An 18,765-nucleotide genomic window follows, 5' to 3' on the forward strand; every position below is an offset into this window, starting at 1 on the left:
CAGTTTAGGCGCAATTTAGATTTTAGCCACTAGATGGTAGCAGTGTATGTGCAAAGTTTCCTATTTATCCAGTGGAGCATTGTAATACTGCACAATGTGCCGAATTGGTCAATTAATACATTTTCAAGAACATTTTAGAGAACATACAGAAATGATATGGTACTACAAAATGTAAGTTTACACACTCCCAGGGATGTCATATATGATGGATCATTAGCTTATACACTAACTTTCACACATCTAGATGGCCGGGAGGGGTGGGTGTGGAGCCAGAGACAGCAGGGGTTCAAACTGTAGAACCCAATTACTACATTTTAATATAAAAATGTATTTGATCAAACTATGCTACATTTTATCTCTGGGACTCTCGGGATGACAAATCAGAGTAAGATTACTGAATGTAAGTACATTATTTACCTTCAGATGTGAATGTATCAAACCAGTTGCCGTGATAAATGTTTTTTGTTGTTGTGCACTCTCCTCAAACAATAGCATGGTATTTTTTTTACTGTAATAGCTACTGTAAATTGGACAGTGCAGTTAGATTAACAAGTATTTAAGCTTTCTGCACATATAAGACATGTCTATGTCCTGGAAAGTTTTATGTTACTTACAGCGTCATTAAAGCATATTTGTTTTAAACTCATATTTTGGATGATGAACATATTTGCATTTATTGTAATAAGGTTATCAATATGTCAATTATTTGTCTTGGCTGATCTGATTTCAGGTAATCAATAACTGTACATAATATCCCTTTTTAGTTTGTTATTATAGGGACTGTTTTCACATCTAATAGGGGGAAAAATATTATCCAACAAAATATTTTTACATTAATAGCCAATTCTATAGGAGTCTTACAGGATGCATGGCAGGAAAGTCATACATTAGAAAATCTTTGACAGCAAGTGTGCTGATTCCATGGCCTGCTCCAACAGGACAGTGATGACAGGACGGGACGCGGCACTCCCTCTCTACTTCCGGCCCCTTTCATTACGGCAGAGAAACCCCTTAGATTTTCTTTCCTCAGCCAATCAAGATTGGGTTTCCGAAGACCGTGACCAATCATTAGCGCAAGCCTCGGTTTGGGCACGATCCAGACTTATAAATTCTTTGTCCCGCCTTGCTCAAAGGTGGCATCCACATACTTCACAGTGGTCAGTGGGTCAACTGTGGCAATAACAGCACTCCACATCTTCGCTTGTATTTTCTATTATAACAAGCATACAGAATGAGGGAAATCGTGCACATTCAGGCTGGCCAGTGCGGTAACCAGATTGGGGCCAAGGTAAGAATCTTGAAAACTGAAATGAACAAGGCTTACATTTGGGAATTAATCAATAATGCATTGTACCATTTGTTGCTTCTCGAGACAAGAAGTTGTATTCTAGGCTATGTGTATTTTAAGTCGAAATGTTCCACTTAGCCGAAATGATAAACATTCAATGCAGAATGTTCCGTTATGTTCTTTTCTAACATGAGGTGGCCATTTAAAGTTATCTCAATGGATGAAGAGTACCGGAAAGAATATCCCTTTTGTTGTCCCCTTTTCAGTCCTGTTGTAAAACTTCTATTTAGTTTGGTTCTTTATGGGATATAAATGTATAATTTGTTAATGTGAACTAGTCGTAGAAGAAAGCGAAACTGGAAGAACGCTGACAGTTATTTTCTTATAGTGAGTTAACGGGTCTATTGAGACAGGAATTCGCTGGGCGTGTGGCTGTGTCCCTCTGTCTGGCCTCTCTCTGCCACGCTCATTGTTTTGTGTCTGGAATAGCCTTCCCTTCGACAGACTACGAAAAACAAATGTCTAAAATGAAGACTTTAAAACACAAATGATAAGTCAACTAAAAAGACACTTAGTTCTACCGTTATGACACTGGCAAGAAACAATAGTTTCATATAGTTCACCCCCCCACGTTTACAGATGTTGACGCACAAATATAGCATTTTCGAGACAATTTATTTCCTTTTTATTGTGGTTTGCCAAGTCAAGGATTCCTATAATTTTAGTCTCAGTATTCCCTTGCATTACACATTTACATAAGTAACGTTACTTACGTTAAAGTCAAACTTTAAAAGAGTAACGGGCATTTTACGACAGAAACGCATGCCCTGTTGCGCATTTACACCCCGGCTCTTGGCTGAGTGCGCGTAATAGACCAGTAAAATAAACCATTATTAACGCTATGATATTCATGTCACAATGGCGATTTATGTAAAATAGCGGAGAAACTATAGCCGTTGTATTGTTGGAGCTGAATAAACGTCCTTTAAGAAGAAAAAGGGAAAGTTGCTGAGGTAGGCAGGAGCGAGGAACGAATGCCAAAAACTCTGAGACGGGGGCATCTGGGCGAGGGGGAGGGATATGAACAAGTGGTAGACTAGCAGAGCAGATGTCGTCATTTAAATGACTCAACGCTTTGTGATATACAGAGCCGAGCGGACGCTTTAGTGTAGCCTATATATTTCTATCCTCAACTTAGTTATTTTACACAACACTATTTGGGAACACCACCATGGAGGGTCCAGTGAAATGTAATCAACATAATTTAATATCCACACAAGGCCTCAATTACTCTCTTTAAATATGCTGTCTATACCGGTTCGCTAGATAAGTCTATTCAGCCCTACCCTTTGTGGTGGATGGGAACGGAGTGTGTCACTAGCCTAATTTGGTAGCCCTAACTTGTTGATGTGTTAAATGAGAATTTTGTATTAGCACGGTGAACAAGAATTGGCCATGTCGCTAATCTTTCTTGCTATTGTGAGGGGTTAAAGTTTGGATTTCAAAGTGGAGTGAAAGATCAATAGGTGTATGATATAACACAGTGTCCTCTCTCTCCATTTCATAATAGGGTCAGTTGAGTTCGTGTGACAGTCTGTGCCACTTCCTTAACGAAGTTTCGCCTTAAGTCTCACCCCATCAATCTGTCCCAGTAGTCTAATTCCTCTGGGATGGTTATACTTTTCCTGCTTATATGGTAGCCTACAGAGTACTGCTTCTCTCTTAGCCACTTATAATGAATCTTCATGGACGGTCCTTATTCTAGTATAATGTCTTGTGACTGCGAAGGTAATTATTTATTGGATTTGCCTCAGGAGGGATGGAACTGAGGGTTGTTTCTGAGCCAATGCCAACATCTGCTTTCTACACTCCCTGAGAGAATTCAACAGCAGTTTTTCATCTGTGTGATACCAGGGAAGTCAAGAGCACACATCTGTGCCAGGTTAGACAATGCCACTGGGAGACATTTTGAATAATTTTGGAATTATGTAACGTATTGAATATCCATATGGTATATGGTTCAACTTAACATAATAGTTTGTCTTGCATGATATTTTGTAAGTGACCTTATATGGTATATGGCCATGTTCATCTTTACAGCAATAGTCCTTTTTTTTCATTACATTTCTAATGTAATAATATAGTAACAACAACCAAATATACATTAGTAGCTCAGCTTCCCAACCACTTGACCTTACACCACCCCTCAAGTGAATGGGCTATTACATTACGTTGGTAGTTCAGCCTCTTAGCGCAACCTGCACTTTAGGAGTGCTGGCCTGTGTCAATTCAAGCCTCTTGTTGACTTTTATCGATCTGACCACTTTAGTTCTGGGAGGTGATCAGCGATGAACATGGCATCGACCCAACAGGCACCTACCACGGAGACAGCGACCTGCAGCTGGACAGGATCAGCGTCTACTACAACGAGGCTTCAGGTAGCACATCTCCACCCTCTACAGTTACAAAGAACATTTCAACAGAAGAATGTCTTTGGTGCTTACACAGACATGTACATACAGTACCAGTCAAAAGTTTGGAGATACCTACTCATTCAAGGGTTATTCTTTATTTTTACTGTTTTCGAAATTGTGGAATAATAGTGAAGACATCAAAAGTATGAAATGACACATATGGAATCATGTAGTAACCAAAAAAGTGTGAAACAAATCTAAATATATTTTATATTTGAGATTCTTCAAAGTAGCCACCCTTTGCCTTGATGACAGCTTTGCACACTCTTTGCATTCTCTCAACCAGCTTCATGAGGTAGCCACCTGGAATGCATTTCAATTAACAGGTGTGCCTTGTTAAAAGTTAATTTGTGGAATTTCTATCCCTCTTAATGTGTTTGAGCCAATCAGTTGTGTTGTGACAAGGTAGGGGTGATATACAGATAGCCCTATTTGGTAAAAGTCCATATTATTGCAATAACAGCTCAAATAAGCAAAGAGAAACGACAGTCCATTACTTTAAGACATGAAAGTCAGTCAATCTGGAAAATGTCAAGAACTTTTCAAGTTTCTTCAAGTGCAGTCACAAAAACCATCAATCGCTATGATGAAACTGGCTCTCACGAGGACAGCCACAGGAAAGGAAGACCCAGAGTTACCTCTGCTGCAGAGGATAAGTTCATTAGAGTTAACTGCACCTAAGATTGCAGACCAAATAAATGCTTCACAGAGTTCAAGTAATAGACACATCACAACATCAACTGTTCAGAGGAGACTGCATGAATCAGGCCTTTTCCTTTGGTCTGATGAGTCCAAATTTGAGATTTTTGATTTCAACCGCTGTGTCTTTGTGAGACACAGAGTAGGTGAACGGATTATCTCCGCATGTGTGGTTCCAACCGTGAAGCATGGAGGAGGAGGTGTGGGGGTGCTTTGCTGGTGGCACTGTCAGTTATTTATTTAGAATTCAAGGCATACTTAACCAGCATGTCTACCACAGCATTCTGCAGCGATTCTGCATCCCATCTGGTTTGCCTTTAGTGGGACTATCATTTGTTTTTCAACAGAACAATGACCAAACACACCTCCAGGCTGTGTAAGGGTTATTGTAAGGGCCTCCACACTCACCCGACTTCAACCCAATTGAGATGGTTTGGGATGAGTTGGACTGCAGAGTGAAACAAAAGCAGCCAACATGTGCTCAGCGTATGTAGGAACTGCTTCAGACTGTTGGAAAAGCATTCCAGGTGAAACTGGTTGAGATAATGCCAAGAGTGTGCAAACCTGTCATCAAGGCAAAGGGCGACTACTTTGAAGAATGTAACATATAAAGTATATTTTGATTTGTTTAACACTTTTTGGGGGGTTACTACATGATCCATATTATTTCATAGTTTTGATGTCTTCACTATTATTCTACAATGTAGAAAATAGTAAAAATAAAGAAAAAACCCTTGAATGAGTAGATGTGTCAAACCTTTTGACTGGTACTGTATATGCAAACATACATATATGCATTTATTCTATTGAAATTGAGATTCATTTAAATGATATCCATAATGTAATGTAATGGGTGAAAATATCAACGTCGCAAGGGATACTGAATAGGATCACTCAATTCGAAGACTAATGGAGGTGTACAGGACGTGATATATTTTGTCCTCCCCCTGGAGCACAGACAGGAACTCCTCTCCCCTTGACATCATATAGCCCATTGTTCCCTGCAGTATTGAGCTGGTGTGTGTCTATCTTTGCCTCTCTTGTAGGTGGCAAGTATGTACCCAGAGCGGTCCTAGTGGACCTGGAGCCCGGCACCATGGATTCTGTCAGATCCGGACCCTTCGGACAGATCTTCAGACCAGACAACTTTGTGTTTGGTAAGGAATGAGAGGGGTGTGAGTTTAGCACTGCTTGGAAATGTATGGGACATATCACTTTTAGTTAGCACATAGGGAAATTAAACTGTGTGATTAAAAAAAATACATATTATGTAACCGTCCTGTCATTTTTGAAGTAAAATAGGGTTTGAGGTGTTCTCCTCTCTTCCCCTTTTCTCCTTCAAATGACCCCCCTTTCCTCCTATGTTTCTAGGTCAAAGCGGCGCAGGAAACAACTGGGCAAAGGGCCACTACACTGAGGGAGCAGAGCTGGTGGACTCAGTCCTGGATGTGGTGAGGAAAGAAGCTGAGAGCTGCGACTGCCTCCAGGGATTCCAGCTCACCCACTCCCTGGGTGGGGGCACTGGCTCGGGCATGGGCACCCTGCTCATCAGCAAGATCCGTGAAGAGTACCCTGACCGCATCATGAACACCTTCAGCGTGGTGCCCTCCCCTAAAGTGTCAGACACGGTGGTGGAGCCCTACAACGCCACCCTCTCGGTTCACCAACTTGTAGAGAACACGGACGAGACCTTCTGCATTGACAACGAGGCTCTCTACGACATCTGCTTCCGGACCCTCAAACTCACCACGCCGACTTACGGAGACCTCAACCACCTGGTGTCGGCCACCATGAGCGGAGTGACCACCTGCCTGCGTTTCCCCGGCCAGCTCAACGCCGACCTCCGTAAATTGGCTGTGAACATGGTGCCTTTCCCCCGTCTCCACTTCTTCATCCCCGGCTTCGCCCCCCTCACCAGCAGGGGGAGCCAGCAGTACCGTGCCCTCACCGTGCCGGAACTCACCCAGCAAGTGTTCGACGCCAAGAACATGATGGCCGCATGTGACCCGCGTCACGGTCGCTACCTCACTGTCGCCGCTGTCTTCCGTGGCCGCATGTCCATGAAGGAGGTGGACGAGCAGATGCTCAACGTCCAGAACAAGAACAGCAGCTACTTTGTTGAATGGATCCCCAACAACGTCAAGACCGCCGTCTGCGACATTCCTCCAAGAGGCCTCAAAATGGCCGTCACCTTCATTGGCAACAGCACGGCCATCCAGGAGCTGTTCAAGCGTATCTCTGAGCAGTTCACCGCCATGTTCCGCCGCAAGGCCTTCCTCCATTGGTACACCGGAGAGGGCATGGACGAGATGGAGTTCACTGAGGCAGAGAGCAACATGAACGACCTGGTGTCTGAGTACCAGCAGTACCAGGACGCCACCGCCGAGGAGGAAGGTGAGTTTGAGGAGGAGGCTGAGGAGGACGCTTAAAGACGGAGTGAAGCAACATGAGCGAGGTGGAAGAATGAAGAAAAGTCCTACAGAAAGCCAGAAAATAACAAAATACCACAAAAAGAGGAAAACAAGAAAAGTGCCAAAAGAAAAGCTGAGAAGAGGAGGGGCCCAATTGCACACCCAGAAATGGAGGATCAAATCTGAAAATGGTTGAAATGGCTCAACGAGAACAGAATGACTGAAGAATGTGACTGGACAAGGGGGAATGAATGTAAGTAAGAGAGGAGGAGAGGAGTGACAAGCAGCATTATGAACAAATAAACTGGACACAGTCTGCATTCCATTTACTCGACACCATTTAATAAATAAGTACGTTAAGAAACAAAATTGTTGAAAGAAAGTTTAAGAAGAAGCCTGTGCCTATGACAAAATTGTTCCTGTTAATTTCAGTGTTATTTTTGTTGTTGCCATGATTTTGCATTTAATCATGTCACAAATAAATGTGAATGTGACCACATAAGCACTACAGGACCTCTCACCCCACAGTTCTGATTTTGAGACTATGGTTATTAACTTATAGCCTGGTCCCAGATCTGTTTGTGCTGTCTTGCCACCAACTTCTATGGTCATTGCCACGTCATTGGCAAACAGATCTGGGCCGGAATCCAGTCACCGTTCAGAAGTTAATTAGTTATTAACTTCTGAACGGTGACTGGATTCCGACCTGACTTTAATGAAGGTGTCTGTGCCACCTGGAGCCGCCCTCCCCCAGACGCCAACCAACGTCTGTGAATACAGGATGACATAGACAAAGATGGGATGAAAATTAATCGATGGATTTAGTTTGATAGTGCCAATGGAGCTTTATAACAGACAACAATATCATGGCAATGACCAGTGAACATGTGTTGGGTTCTACCAGTATTATCAATCTCAGTGATAGTGGAACTGGAACCTAATGGGGAGAGGTCCAGGAATTGTATTCCATTTGACCATAGCAAGTTTTTGAAACAAGATTATCTGAAGGAACCTCTGCAAATGTGTGTGTACACAACATTTTAGTAAATGTTTACATTTTTAACCACTATTCACATAGATTGTCATTGTTATTTTAGGTCCAAGCCAGGTTATCTACATGTCCAAACCCGGCTATAGTGTCAGGTATTGTTGACATCTGTACTGCACTATGAAGGGATGAAACTGCAACTCTCTTGTATGTGTTTTCTTTGTTTTTTTTCTATTCTGATTATTTAAAAAATGATCTCTGAGAAAGTGAAAAGCAAGGTGCCCCTGGGGAGAAATAAAAAGTCCTTTTTAGAAAACCTCTCTGGTGTTTTTATTGGAAAATAATATTGTGGTATAATGAAGCAATAATACATTCACAATGAAACCATTGCAAACATTTGCTGTAACACCCTCGCATTGAACATTTAGAAAATCAGTTAAATTGAAACAAATATTATATCAAGAAACTGTTTGGAAAAGGCAAAACATCCTTTGGGTGTTTAAGGCTATTTGTAAAACGAGATTGTAAAAGAATATGAATAAGCACTTGAAAACAGCAGATAAACCCAAATGATCTTCCAAAATATTGCTATCTTGTTTTGCCTTTGTCTAATACACTAGATTAGCATATGTAGATTCCTCTGCCTGGGTCTGTGATTAATTCCAAAAGGGCACAAGCAGTGGCAGACTAATCAAATTGTATCTGTCAGATCATGCTTCGTAAAAAAACAGGTTTGGAATTGGAGAATACCTTGGCTCTTCTTATGTTAGTACAAACTCAGAGAAAGGGAGGGGGAAAAAAGAGTCAAAACAGATAAATGAAAAACGAATTAGGTCATGAATGTAGGGCCATTTTGAATTTGTTTAAATCATCAGCCACCACTGTAACTAACCTGCCCATAAGTGTGATATTGTAGCCTACAGGATATCTAAAGCTGCAAAACGATATATTTTTAAAGATTTGTTGGTATAAAACAGTTAAATTTGTTCTTTTTTTTAATCAAACATCAAGGCAAACAAGATGTGAAGTCATAATAAGCAAGGGACAACCAACGACGGGCTATGCGTTCTCTGGGAAATAATGTGTGGAACACATACTATGGCGATTTTTAGTAGTAGATTTTTAACAAATGTAATCTAGAAATCTGTTATTTTGCAGGTAGAAATGTGTTCAACATTCACTGAAGTAGCTAGCAAGTGTACTAGATAGGAACAGTAGTAGTTCCCTTGGTAACCAAACAAATAGACTTGCTAGTTTAGCTAACCAAACCATCAGTCCTAGCTATTTATGAAAATCGAATTCAACAAAGCCAATAATGTTTTCAATTCAACTTTTGCTTTCAAAAGCAGCTCAAACATAGAACATGTAAGAATTATAGCCATTGAATTCTACTGTGTAAAGATAGGCCTACTGTGCATTATTTAAGCAAAAAGTCCCGAGTGGGTGTGGTAAATATTACCACGGATAATAAGGACTGTTCTTAAGCGACACGCAACCCTGAGGGCCTGGATACAGCCGTGGTATATTGGCCAATTACCACAACCCCCCATGTAATACTCATATGTGTAAACATACTGAATTGTAATTGGATGCATTTTACAGCCATATCATACTGTGCTATGATTGGTTAAGACCACCCAAATGGGTAGGTCATGGTCAGTTTGATCCTGGTTGGCGATACGTGAACATGCCAGTTATAGCTAGCTAATAAAGAGCTACGTTAAGAAATATCCTGTAGTACTGCATTTTATTATTTTGTACAAAGTGTGCAAAACAAGACATGGTGTCAGAAGTGGGATTATTATTTTGTTCAAAGTGCATGGCGAACAAGGAAATTGCCCAGCTAAAGGCAAACAGTGTAATAAATGTGGGAAATGGAACCACTTTGTAAAAGTGTGCAGAGCTTACCGTGGAAAAACAGTAGACACAGTGAGTGAAGATGAAATGTCAATCAAAGAGTCAAACGCGGATGAACTGTTTAATGATTCAGTGACACAGAAAAGTCAAATATCAGAGACAGAGCAAGCCTTTGCTGACATTGAGATAGGAACACAAGGCACAGAGCTAAAGTTCAAACTAAACACTGGTGCACAAGTAAACATTATTCCTCTGAATAAGTACCACAGCTTGACATCTGAGTGCGAGCTACAGCCCCCAGACTGACTAGTTATGGTGGTGAACAGCTCCCAGTAAAAGGCACATGTACTTTCAAATGCAAATACAAGGAAAGTGACACGAAGTTGGACTTTTATGTTGTTGACACTAGAGCACCTGCAGTGCTAGGTCTTAAAGCATGTTTAGACATGGACCTCATCAAGCTAGTTTTATCAGTGACAGCACCAGTAGAGACAGACAATGTACTGGATGGGGTTTGCTGATGTTTTTACAGGAATAGGATTATTCCCAGGAGAATGTACCATTCACCTTGACCCAGACGCAACCCCTGCGGTCTACCCACCGAGAAAGATTCCCCTTGCTCTCCGTGCCAGTCTGAAGAAAAAGTTGGAGAGCATGGAGCAATCTGACATAGTCACCAAGGTTACAGAACCGACTGACTGGGTGAACGCGTTAGTGTTGGTGGAGAAACCACGCACAGGTAAGCTCCGAGTATGCCTCGACCCAATAGACTTGAACAAGGCTATCAAACGCCCCCATTACGCTTTACCGATGCTAGATGGCATCACACACAAGCTAGCGGGAGCACACTACTTCAGTGTCATGGACGCTAGATCAGGCTACTGGGCTATCAAGCTCACAGAAGAGTCATCTAAGCTCACAACATTCAACACACCGTTTGGACGCTACAGGTTCCATCGCCTGCCTTTTGGGATTATCTCAGCCCAAGACGAGTTTCAGGGAAAGATCGACGAAGTGTACGAAGGCCTCGACGGAGTTGTGGCAATTGTGGACGACATCCTTGTCTATGGTCGAACCAAAGAGGAGCGCGACCGAAACCTCCGCGCGATGCTGCAAAGGTCCCGCGAGAGAGGAGTCCGGCTCAACCCAAAGAAGAGCACAGTCGGCGCTACAGAGGTCAGCTACTTCGGACATCTTCTCACAGCGAATGGAATCAAGCCAGATCCACAGAAGATCTCAGCAATAAAAGAAATGGAGTCACCAAAGAACCGTGCAGAGCTGGAAACAGTGCTTGGCATGGTCAACTGCTTAGCCAAGTTCGCACCCAGCCTCTCCAATGCTAATGCACCCCTGAGTCAACTGCTAAAGCAGTCCAGTGAGTTTCTCTGGGACAAGCCACACAACATTGCTTTCCAGAATGTGAAAGACTTGATCACGAGAGAACCAGGACCAATCCTTGCCTACTACGACCCCGACAAAGAGCTCAGACTCCAAGTGGACGCGTCGAAGTATGGACTAGGTGCAGTGCTACTGCAAGAAGGAAAGCCCATTGGCTACGCTTCCAAATCTCTCACAGACTGTGAAATCAACTACGCTCAAATCGAAAAGGAGCTCTATGCCATTCTGTTCGGATGTAAATGTTTCCATCAGGACATATATGGACGACAAGTCATTGTGGAATCCGACCACAAGCCCCTTGAGTCAATCATGAGGAAACCACTAGCCGCTGCCCCGCCAAGGCTACAGAGAATGATCCTTCAACTACAAAAATACAACTTCACAATCACTCACCGTCCAGGAAAAGACATCCCTGTCGCAGACACACTCTCCAGGAAGTTGCTTACCTATAAGGACAGCAGCCTCAGTGAAGGCATGGACATGCAAATGCACACTGTGTACAGAAACTTACCAGTTAGTGACACAAAACTGAAGGAGATCCAAGCAGAAACAGAAAAGGACTCACAACTCACACAGCTTAGGAAAGTCATACAGGATGGATGGCCTGAGGAGAGGGGAAAATGCCCTTACAGCATCTCAAAATTCTGGAACCATCGTGATGAACTATCACAGATCAACTGAATAATTTTCAAAGGAGAGAAAATCATTATTCCTTCCAGTCTCAGAGAAGAAATTTTGACAAAGATCCATGCTGGACACATGGGCATGGAAAAGTGCAAACAGAGAGCACGGGACATTTTGTTTTGGCCCGGAATGTGCAAACAAATAGAGGACATTGTTGGTAAATGCGCCATATGTCTTGAATGATGCCCCTCAAACACCAAAGAGCCAATGTTACCTCACTGTATCCCAGACCGACCCTGGCAGGTCATGGCAACCGATCTGTTCACCTGGAACAATGAGGACTACATCATAACAGTGGACTACTACAGCAGATACTTCGAACCCGACAAGCTTCACAGCACCACATCTGCAGCTGTGATACACAAGCTGAAAGCAGCCTTTGCCAGGCATGGCATTGTAGAGACTTTAATATCTGACAATGGGCCCTGTTACAAATCCAATGAGTTTGAATCCTTCACAAAAGCATGGGAGTTCACACATGTCACCACAAGCCCGCATTACCCTCAAAGTAATGGCCTTGCTGAAAAATCTGTGCAGATTGCTAAATCACTCATGGACAAAGCAAAAGCAGACAAGAGAGACCCCTACCTCAGTCTCCTTGAATACCGCAACACTCCAGTTGACAACTTCAAATCACCACCCCTGCTGTTGATGAGCCGCAGACTTCGCTCAATCCTTCCCAGCACCAATCAGCAGCTGCAACCTGAGGTTGTCAGCTACAAGGAAATGCATGAAAAGCGTGCACAGAGACAACAACAACAAAAGCGATACTACGACAGGTCAGCTATACCACTGCCACCACTGATCGACGGAGAGTCAGTTAGAATCCAGGAGCATGGCCTCTGGAAGCCAGCAGTCGTCATCCAGCCAGCTGACACTGAATGTTCATATCATGTCCGCACCGCAGAAGGAGCGGTGTACCGCCGCAATCGTCGTCACCTACTGAACACAAAAGAACAACACACTGATGAGATGAACTGTTCCCCTGAAAGAGAATGTTATGGACTAAACACACACACAGCACAGCGTACACCATACTTACCTGCAACACCACAAGAACTGTTGACTGACACAGAAGCATGCTCAGCATCATATCGCACAAGGTCAGGAAGAGAGGTCAAGCCCAGAGCTGTCCTAGACCTGTGAAATGTCAAAGGGTGTAGGCGGATCGCTGCCCTAAAAGAGTTCCAGACTGTAAACTTGTTTTTGAAAGTTCACTTGAAATGCTTTGGTATTGTATTTGTTAAGATGTTATTTCTACAGTGAAAGCTGAGTTGCTGAGAATCCCTTGTTTGAAAAGTAACAGTATTGGATTATTGTTTCAGAGTCTATGTTGATTCAGTTGGTGTAGTAGGCAATATAAATGGTTACTTACCTTGAGTTCAAACTACAGAGCATGTATTCAAAAGAAACCCTTAGAACATGTAAACAATTTTCTTTGGTTTTAAAAGAAGGGGGATGTAATATTCATATGTGTAAACATACTGAATTGTAATTGGATGCATTTTACCGCCATACTCATACCACCCAAATGGTTAGGTCATGGTCAGTTTGATCCTGGTTGGCGATACGCAAACATGTCAGTTATAGCTAGCTAATAAAGAGCTACGTTAAGAAATATCCTGTAGTACTGCATTTTATTATTTTGTACAAAGTGTGCAAAACAAGACACCCCCGAGTTGCCTTATTGCTATTATAAACTGGTTACCAATGTAATTAGAGCAGTTAAAATAAATGTTTTGTCACACCCCTGGTATATTTTTATTTGATTTATTTAACCTTTATTTAACTAGGCAAGTCAATTAAGAACAAATTCTTATTTACAATGACGGCCTACAAAAAGGAAAAAGGCCTCCTGCGGCAAGAGAGACAACACAACACTCCATAAGACAACAACATAGCAAGGCAGCAACACATGACAACACTTAACATCCTTCAAGATGGCGTAGCAGTCGGACGTGTGTTTTGTCTTGTCCCGTCCCGTGTAAATATCGTTTTCCTCGTTTTTTTCGTATATTTTTTAATCTCACTTTCCATATCTACGGACTGAATATAGTCTCCTGCAACCCGCCTCACCCAATGTTGTACGGGTCTGCTATTTTTATACTTTTTAACCGGAACCCCCATCAGCAGCTAGACAGCTGTCGTGTTTACTATCATTAAATTGAAGACTTATAGTTTTTATCAAAGATTCTCTGTAATTAGTATTACGCGATAAACTGATTAATCATGTAACTAATTAACTAGGAAGTGGGGGCACCAAGGAAAAATATTCTAATATTATTTCCTGAAATAACTTTTAGATATTTTATCTGATCAATTAGTCTTCAAATTAATGAATTATTTACTTTACCTCACGTTAGTCTCATTCCAAACATCGTAAATTGTTGGTTATCTGCACAAACCCAGTCTTCACTATGAGTCATCCATACATCAATTGCCTTAAATCATTTATTTATTACTAACTAAGTAATTCAGCCCTAGTGGGCTAAACTGGCATGGCGGCTTGTTAGACAAAAGGGGACTGGGGGTCAGATGAGAAGTCACTACAGAGTGATAATTATAACAATTGAAATGCTAATCCTTTACACATGAACGCTCACTCATTCGGGAACAATTGCATTCAATATATATATTTACACTCAGTGTGTCCTCTTGATCGCTGGTGAAAAGTGTGTTTCTTTTGTAGAATTGTCTGTGTCTCTCCCTCTCTCTCTCTGTCGTGGTTATAGTGGACAGTTCAAAGTGACATTCATTTGTTTCGTTATAGAATGGATGTTTCGGCGGTTGTTGTTCTTCGCGTTCAATGATACCGAATTCCTAGCTGCAGACTAGTAATTAATATCAAAGACTTGTTCTTATTCTGTCGGTATCGATAGTCTAAGAGTTTAACCACGTGGTATGGTTAAAAGATTCAGCAATGGTCTACAACCTTTGTCCTTTCCTAATGGAGAAAAACATGCTCTGATGATTATTTCTCAAAGTTGGGTTTTATTCGGAATGGCAGAAAAGGGCTGTCCCAGGACGTCTGACCCTAACTGGTCTCAGGGGCAGTCCTCTGATTTAGTTCACTCCAATTCCCTTTTTGAGTTTTCCTTCATTAAACAGTCCAAAATCACATTGTAAAATTGTGTAAACAGTATCATGCTCACTCATTCATATTATATATCAATTAGATGTAAGCGTTACGGTAATGTGGCCTCACCATCTCCCATGAGCTTCCCCAAGTTGTAACAAACAGACCAGTTCGTAGCTGGATTCTTCACCGTTCTTTTATACTTTCTCCGGAACATGAAATTTGTTCGTACCTCAAGTTCTGTGAGATGGAAGAAATTTCTTTGTGCTCTATGAAAATTGACTCTGCCTCTTATACTATGTGGCCATGTGGCAGGGTCTTCTCAGGAATTTACGACCTCTCTCTGACCACAGCAGCCTAGTTGAAGGAGGAAAGGGGGAGGCTGGGAGAGGGGGATGGGGCGTGCTATCCCCAAAGAGGGCAACGTCATGACACAGCTAACTAGCTACTAGCTAGTAGTCAGTTAGCCACTGCTAGCGGTCTTCACCGTTAACTTGGACACCAGCCAGCCTCAGCCTGGTCAAAACCTGCCAGTCTGCACAGCGCGATATCAACCCAGAGCATATCGGACTGCTTTTTCTCTACCACATCTCCGGATTCCTACCGCAAGCTCTGAACCTTTACACCGGATCATCGCAGCTAGCTAGCTGCAATCCAAGTGGCTACTCCTGGCTAACGTCTCAGTCCCGAAGCAAGCACTAGTTAGCCTTGAGCTAGCCTCGAGCTAGGCCCATCTCCCGGGTAGCCAAAGAGGTCCACCAGGTAATTCTTAGGCTACAATACCTCTTTTGCCAATTGACCTGGACCTTTTACTGCTGACACGGAGCCCCGCCAATCCATCACTACTGGTCTGCCGACGTAATCGTCCAAGGTGGTTTCAACAGGCTCGTCCATTCGCCGAAGGCCCATCTGCTAGCCCCATGTCTGTTAGCTGTCTGAATCGCCGTGTCTCCAGCTCGACTAGCATGGTAGCGACTACTCTCTCATCGTCACTCAATGCCTAGGTTTACCTCCACTGTACTCACATCCTACCATACCCTTGTCTGTACATTATGCCTCGAATCTATTCTTCTATGCCCAGAAATCTGCTCCTTTTACTCTCTGTTCCAAACGCACTAGATGAACAGTTCTTATTCCTATTCCTATTCCCCAGGCACTCTCATTCCCCAGGCACTCTCATTTGTTGACTTCTGTAACTGTAAAAGTCTTGGTTTCATGCATGTTAACATCAGAAGCCTCCTACCTAAGTTTGTTATATTCACTGCTTTAGCACACTCCGCCAACTCTGATGTCCTAGCCATGTCTGAATCCTGGCTTAGGAAGGCCACCAAAAATCCTGAAATTTCCATCCCCAACTACAACATTTTCCGCCAAGATAGAACTGCCAAAGAGGGCAGAGTTGCAATCTACTGCAGAGATAGCCTGCAGAGTTCTGTCATACTATCCAGGTCTGTGCCCAAACAATTCGAGCTTCTACTATTAAAGATCCACCTTTCCAGAAACAAATCTCTCACCGTTGCCGCTTGTTATAGACCCCCTTCAGCCCCCAGCTGTGCCCTGTACACCATATGTGAATTGATTGCCCCCCCATCTATCTTCCGAGTTCGTACTGTTAGGTGACCTAAACTGGGATATGCGTAACACCCCAGCCATCCTACAATCTAAGCTACATGCACTCAATCTCACACAAATGATCAGGGAACCTACCAGGTACAACCCTAAATCTGTAGCCATGGGCACCCTCTTAGATATCATCCTGACCAACTTGACCTCTAAATACACCTCTGCTGTCTTCAATCAGGATCTCAGTGATCACTGCCTCATTGTCTGCGTCCGTAATGGGTCACTGTCAAACGCTCCCTAAAACACTTCAGTGAGCAGGCCTTTCTAATCGTCCTGGCCCGGGTATCCTGGAAGGAAATTGACCTCATCCCGTCAGTAGAGGGTGCCTGGTTGCTCTTTAAAAGTGCTTTCCTTACCATCTTAAATAAGCATGCCCCATTCAAAAAATGCAGAACTAAGAACAGATATAGCCCATGATTCACCCCAGACTTGACTGCCCTTGACCAGCACAAAAACATCCTGTGGAGTTATGCATTAGCATCGAATAGCCCACTGCAATGAGGCTAGGAAACACTGTCACCACCGATAAATCTACAATAATCAATCATTTCAACAAGCATTTTTCTAGGGCTGGCCATGCTTTCCACCTGGCTACCCCTACCCCGGCCAACAGCTCTGCACCTCCTCACTGCAACTTGCCCAAGTCCCCCCGCCCGCTTCTCCTTCACCCAAATCCAGACAGCTGATGTTCTGAAAGAGCTGAAAAATCTGGATCCCTACAAATCAGCTGGGCTAGACAATCTGGACCCTCTCTCTTATCTGCCGAAATTCTTGCAACCCCTGTTACTAGCCTGTTCAACCTCTCTTTTGTATCGTCTGAGATCCCCAAAGATTGGAAAGCTGCCATGGTCATCCCCCTCTTCAAAGGGGGAGACAATCTAGACCCAAACTGTTATAGACCTATATCCATCCTGCCCTGCCTTTCTAAAATCTTTGAAAGCCAAGTTAACAAACAGATCACTGACCATTTTGAATCCCACCATACCTTCTCCACTATCCAATCTGGTTTCCGAGCTGGTCATGGGTGCACCTCAGCCACGCTCCAGGTCCTAAACGATATCATAACCGGCATCGATAAAAGACAGTACTGTGCAGCCGTCTTCATCGACCTGGCCAAGGCTTTCAACTCTGTCAATCACCGTGTTCTTATCGGAAGACTCAATAGCCTTGGTTTCTCAAATGACTGCCTCACCAGGTTCAGCAACTACTTCTCTGATAGAGTTCAGTGTGCCAAATCGGGGGGCCTGTTGTTCGGACCTCTGGCAGTCTCTATGGGGGTGCCACAGGGTTCAAATCTCTGGCTGACTCTTTTCTCTATATATCTCAGTGATGTTGCTCCTGCTGCTGGTGATTCTCTGATCCACCTCTACGCAGACGACACCATTCTGTATACATCTGGCCTTTCTTTGGACACTGTGTTAACAAACCTCCAAATGAGCTTCAATGCCATACAACACTCCTTCCGTGGCCTCCTACTGCTTTTAAATGCTAGTAAAACTAAATGCATGCTCTTCAACTGATTGCTGCCTGCACCCGCCTAGCATCACTACTCTGGACAGTTCTGACTTAGAATATGTGGACAACTACAAATACCTCGGTGTCTGGTTAGACTGTAAACTCTCATTCCAGACTCACATTAAGCATCTCCAATCCAAAATTAAATCTAGAATCGGCTTCCTATTTCGTAACAAAGCATCCTTTACTCATGTTGCCAAACAGACCCTCGTAAAACTGACTATCCTACCAATCCATGACTTTGGCGATGTCATTTACAAAATAGCCTCCAACACTCTACTCAGAAAATTGGATGTAGTCTATCACAGTGCCATCCGTTTTGTCACCAAAGCCCCATATACTACCCACCACTGCAACCTGTATGCTCTCGTTGGCTGGCCCTCGTTACATATTCGTCACCAAACCCACTGAATCCAGGTCATCTATAAGTCTTTGCTCGGTAAAGCCCTGCCTTATCTCAGCTCACTTATCACCATAGCAACACCCACCCGTAGCACGCACTCCAGCAGGTGTATTTCATTGGTCATCCCCAAAGCCAACACCTCCTTTGGCCCCCTTTCCTGCCTGTTCTCTGCTGCCAATGACTGGAATGAACTGGAATGAAAAATCACTGAAGCTGGAGACTTACAGTATATCTCCCTCTCTAACTTTAAGCATCTGCTGTCAGAGCAGCTTACCGATCACTGTACCTGTACACAGCCAATCTGTAAATAGCACACCCAACTACCTAATCCCCATTGTTATTTATATTT

At 43.1% G+C, this 18,765-nt stretch overlaps 1 protein-coding gene across 2 annotated transcripts; it reads left to right on the forward strand.

The window, feature by feature from the left end:
• The first annotated feature begins 1,110 nt into the window (after nt 1–1,110).
• On the forward strand, nt 1,111–8,176 carry LOC112264799 (tubulin beta chain). Of its 2 annotated transcripts, XM_042295605.1 has the most exons (5): nt 1,139–1,288; nt 3,103–3,230; nt 3,618–3,726; nt 5,508–5,618; nt 5,833–8,176. In XM_042295605.1, exons 4-5 carry the CDS (start codon nt 5,558–5,560, stop codon nt 6,888–6,890), a joined length of 1,119 nt encoding a protein of 372 aa, XP_042151539.1. In that variant the 5' UTR covers nt 1,139–1,288; nt 3,103–3,230; nt 3,618–3,726; nt 5,508–5,557; the 3' UTR covers nt 6,891–8,176. The 2 variants fall into 2 exon arrangements, with proteins under 2 accessions (XP_024297419.2, XP_042151539.1); XM_024441651.2 differs by lacking the exon at nt 3,103–3,230 and having other exon boundaries at nt 1,111–1,288.
• The last annotated feature ends 10,589 nt before the right edge of the window (nt 8,177–18,765 follow it).

This window comes from Oncorhynchus tshawytscha, linkage group LG13, assembly GCF_018296145.1.
Source record: "Oncorhynchus tshawytscha isolate Ot180627B linkage group LG13, Otsh_v2.0, whole genome shotgun sequence".
Classification (NCBI taxonomy): Eukaryota; Metazoa; Chordata; class Actinopteri; order Salmoniformes; family Salmonidae; genus Oncorhynchus; species Oncorhynchus tshawytscha.

Excerpts from the sequence above, each read along its gene's own strand:
- LOC112264799 (XM_024441651.2), top strand. The coding sequence starts at position 1,232 with ATGAGGGAAATCGTGCACATTCAGGCTGGCCAGTGCGGTAACCAGATT. Across the intron at positions 1,289-3,617 it reads GTAACCAGATTGGGGCCAAG|TTCTGGGAGGTGATCAGCGA; the intron begins GTAAGAATCTTG and ends TGACCACTTTAG. Across the intron at positions 5,619-5,832 it reads ACCAGACAACTTTGTGTTTG|GTCAAAGCGGCGCAGGAAAC; the intron begins GTAAGGAATGAG and ends CTATGTTTCTAG.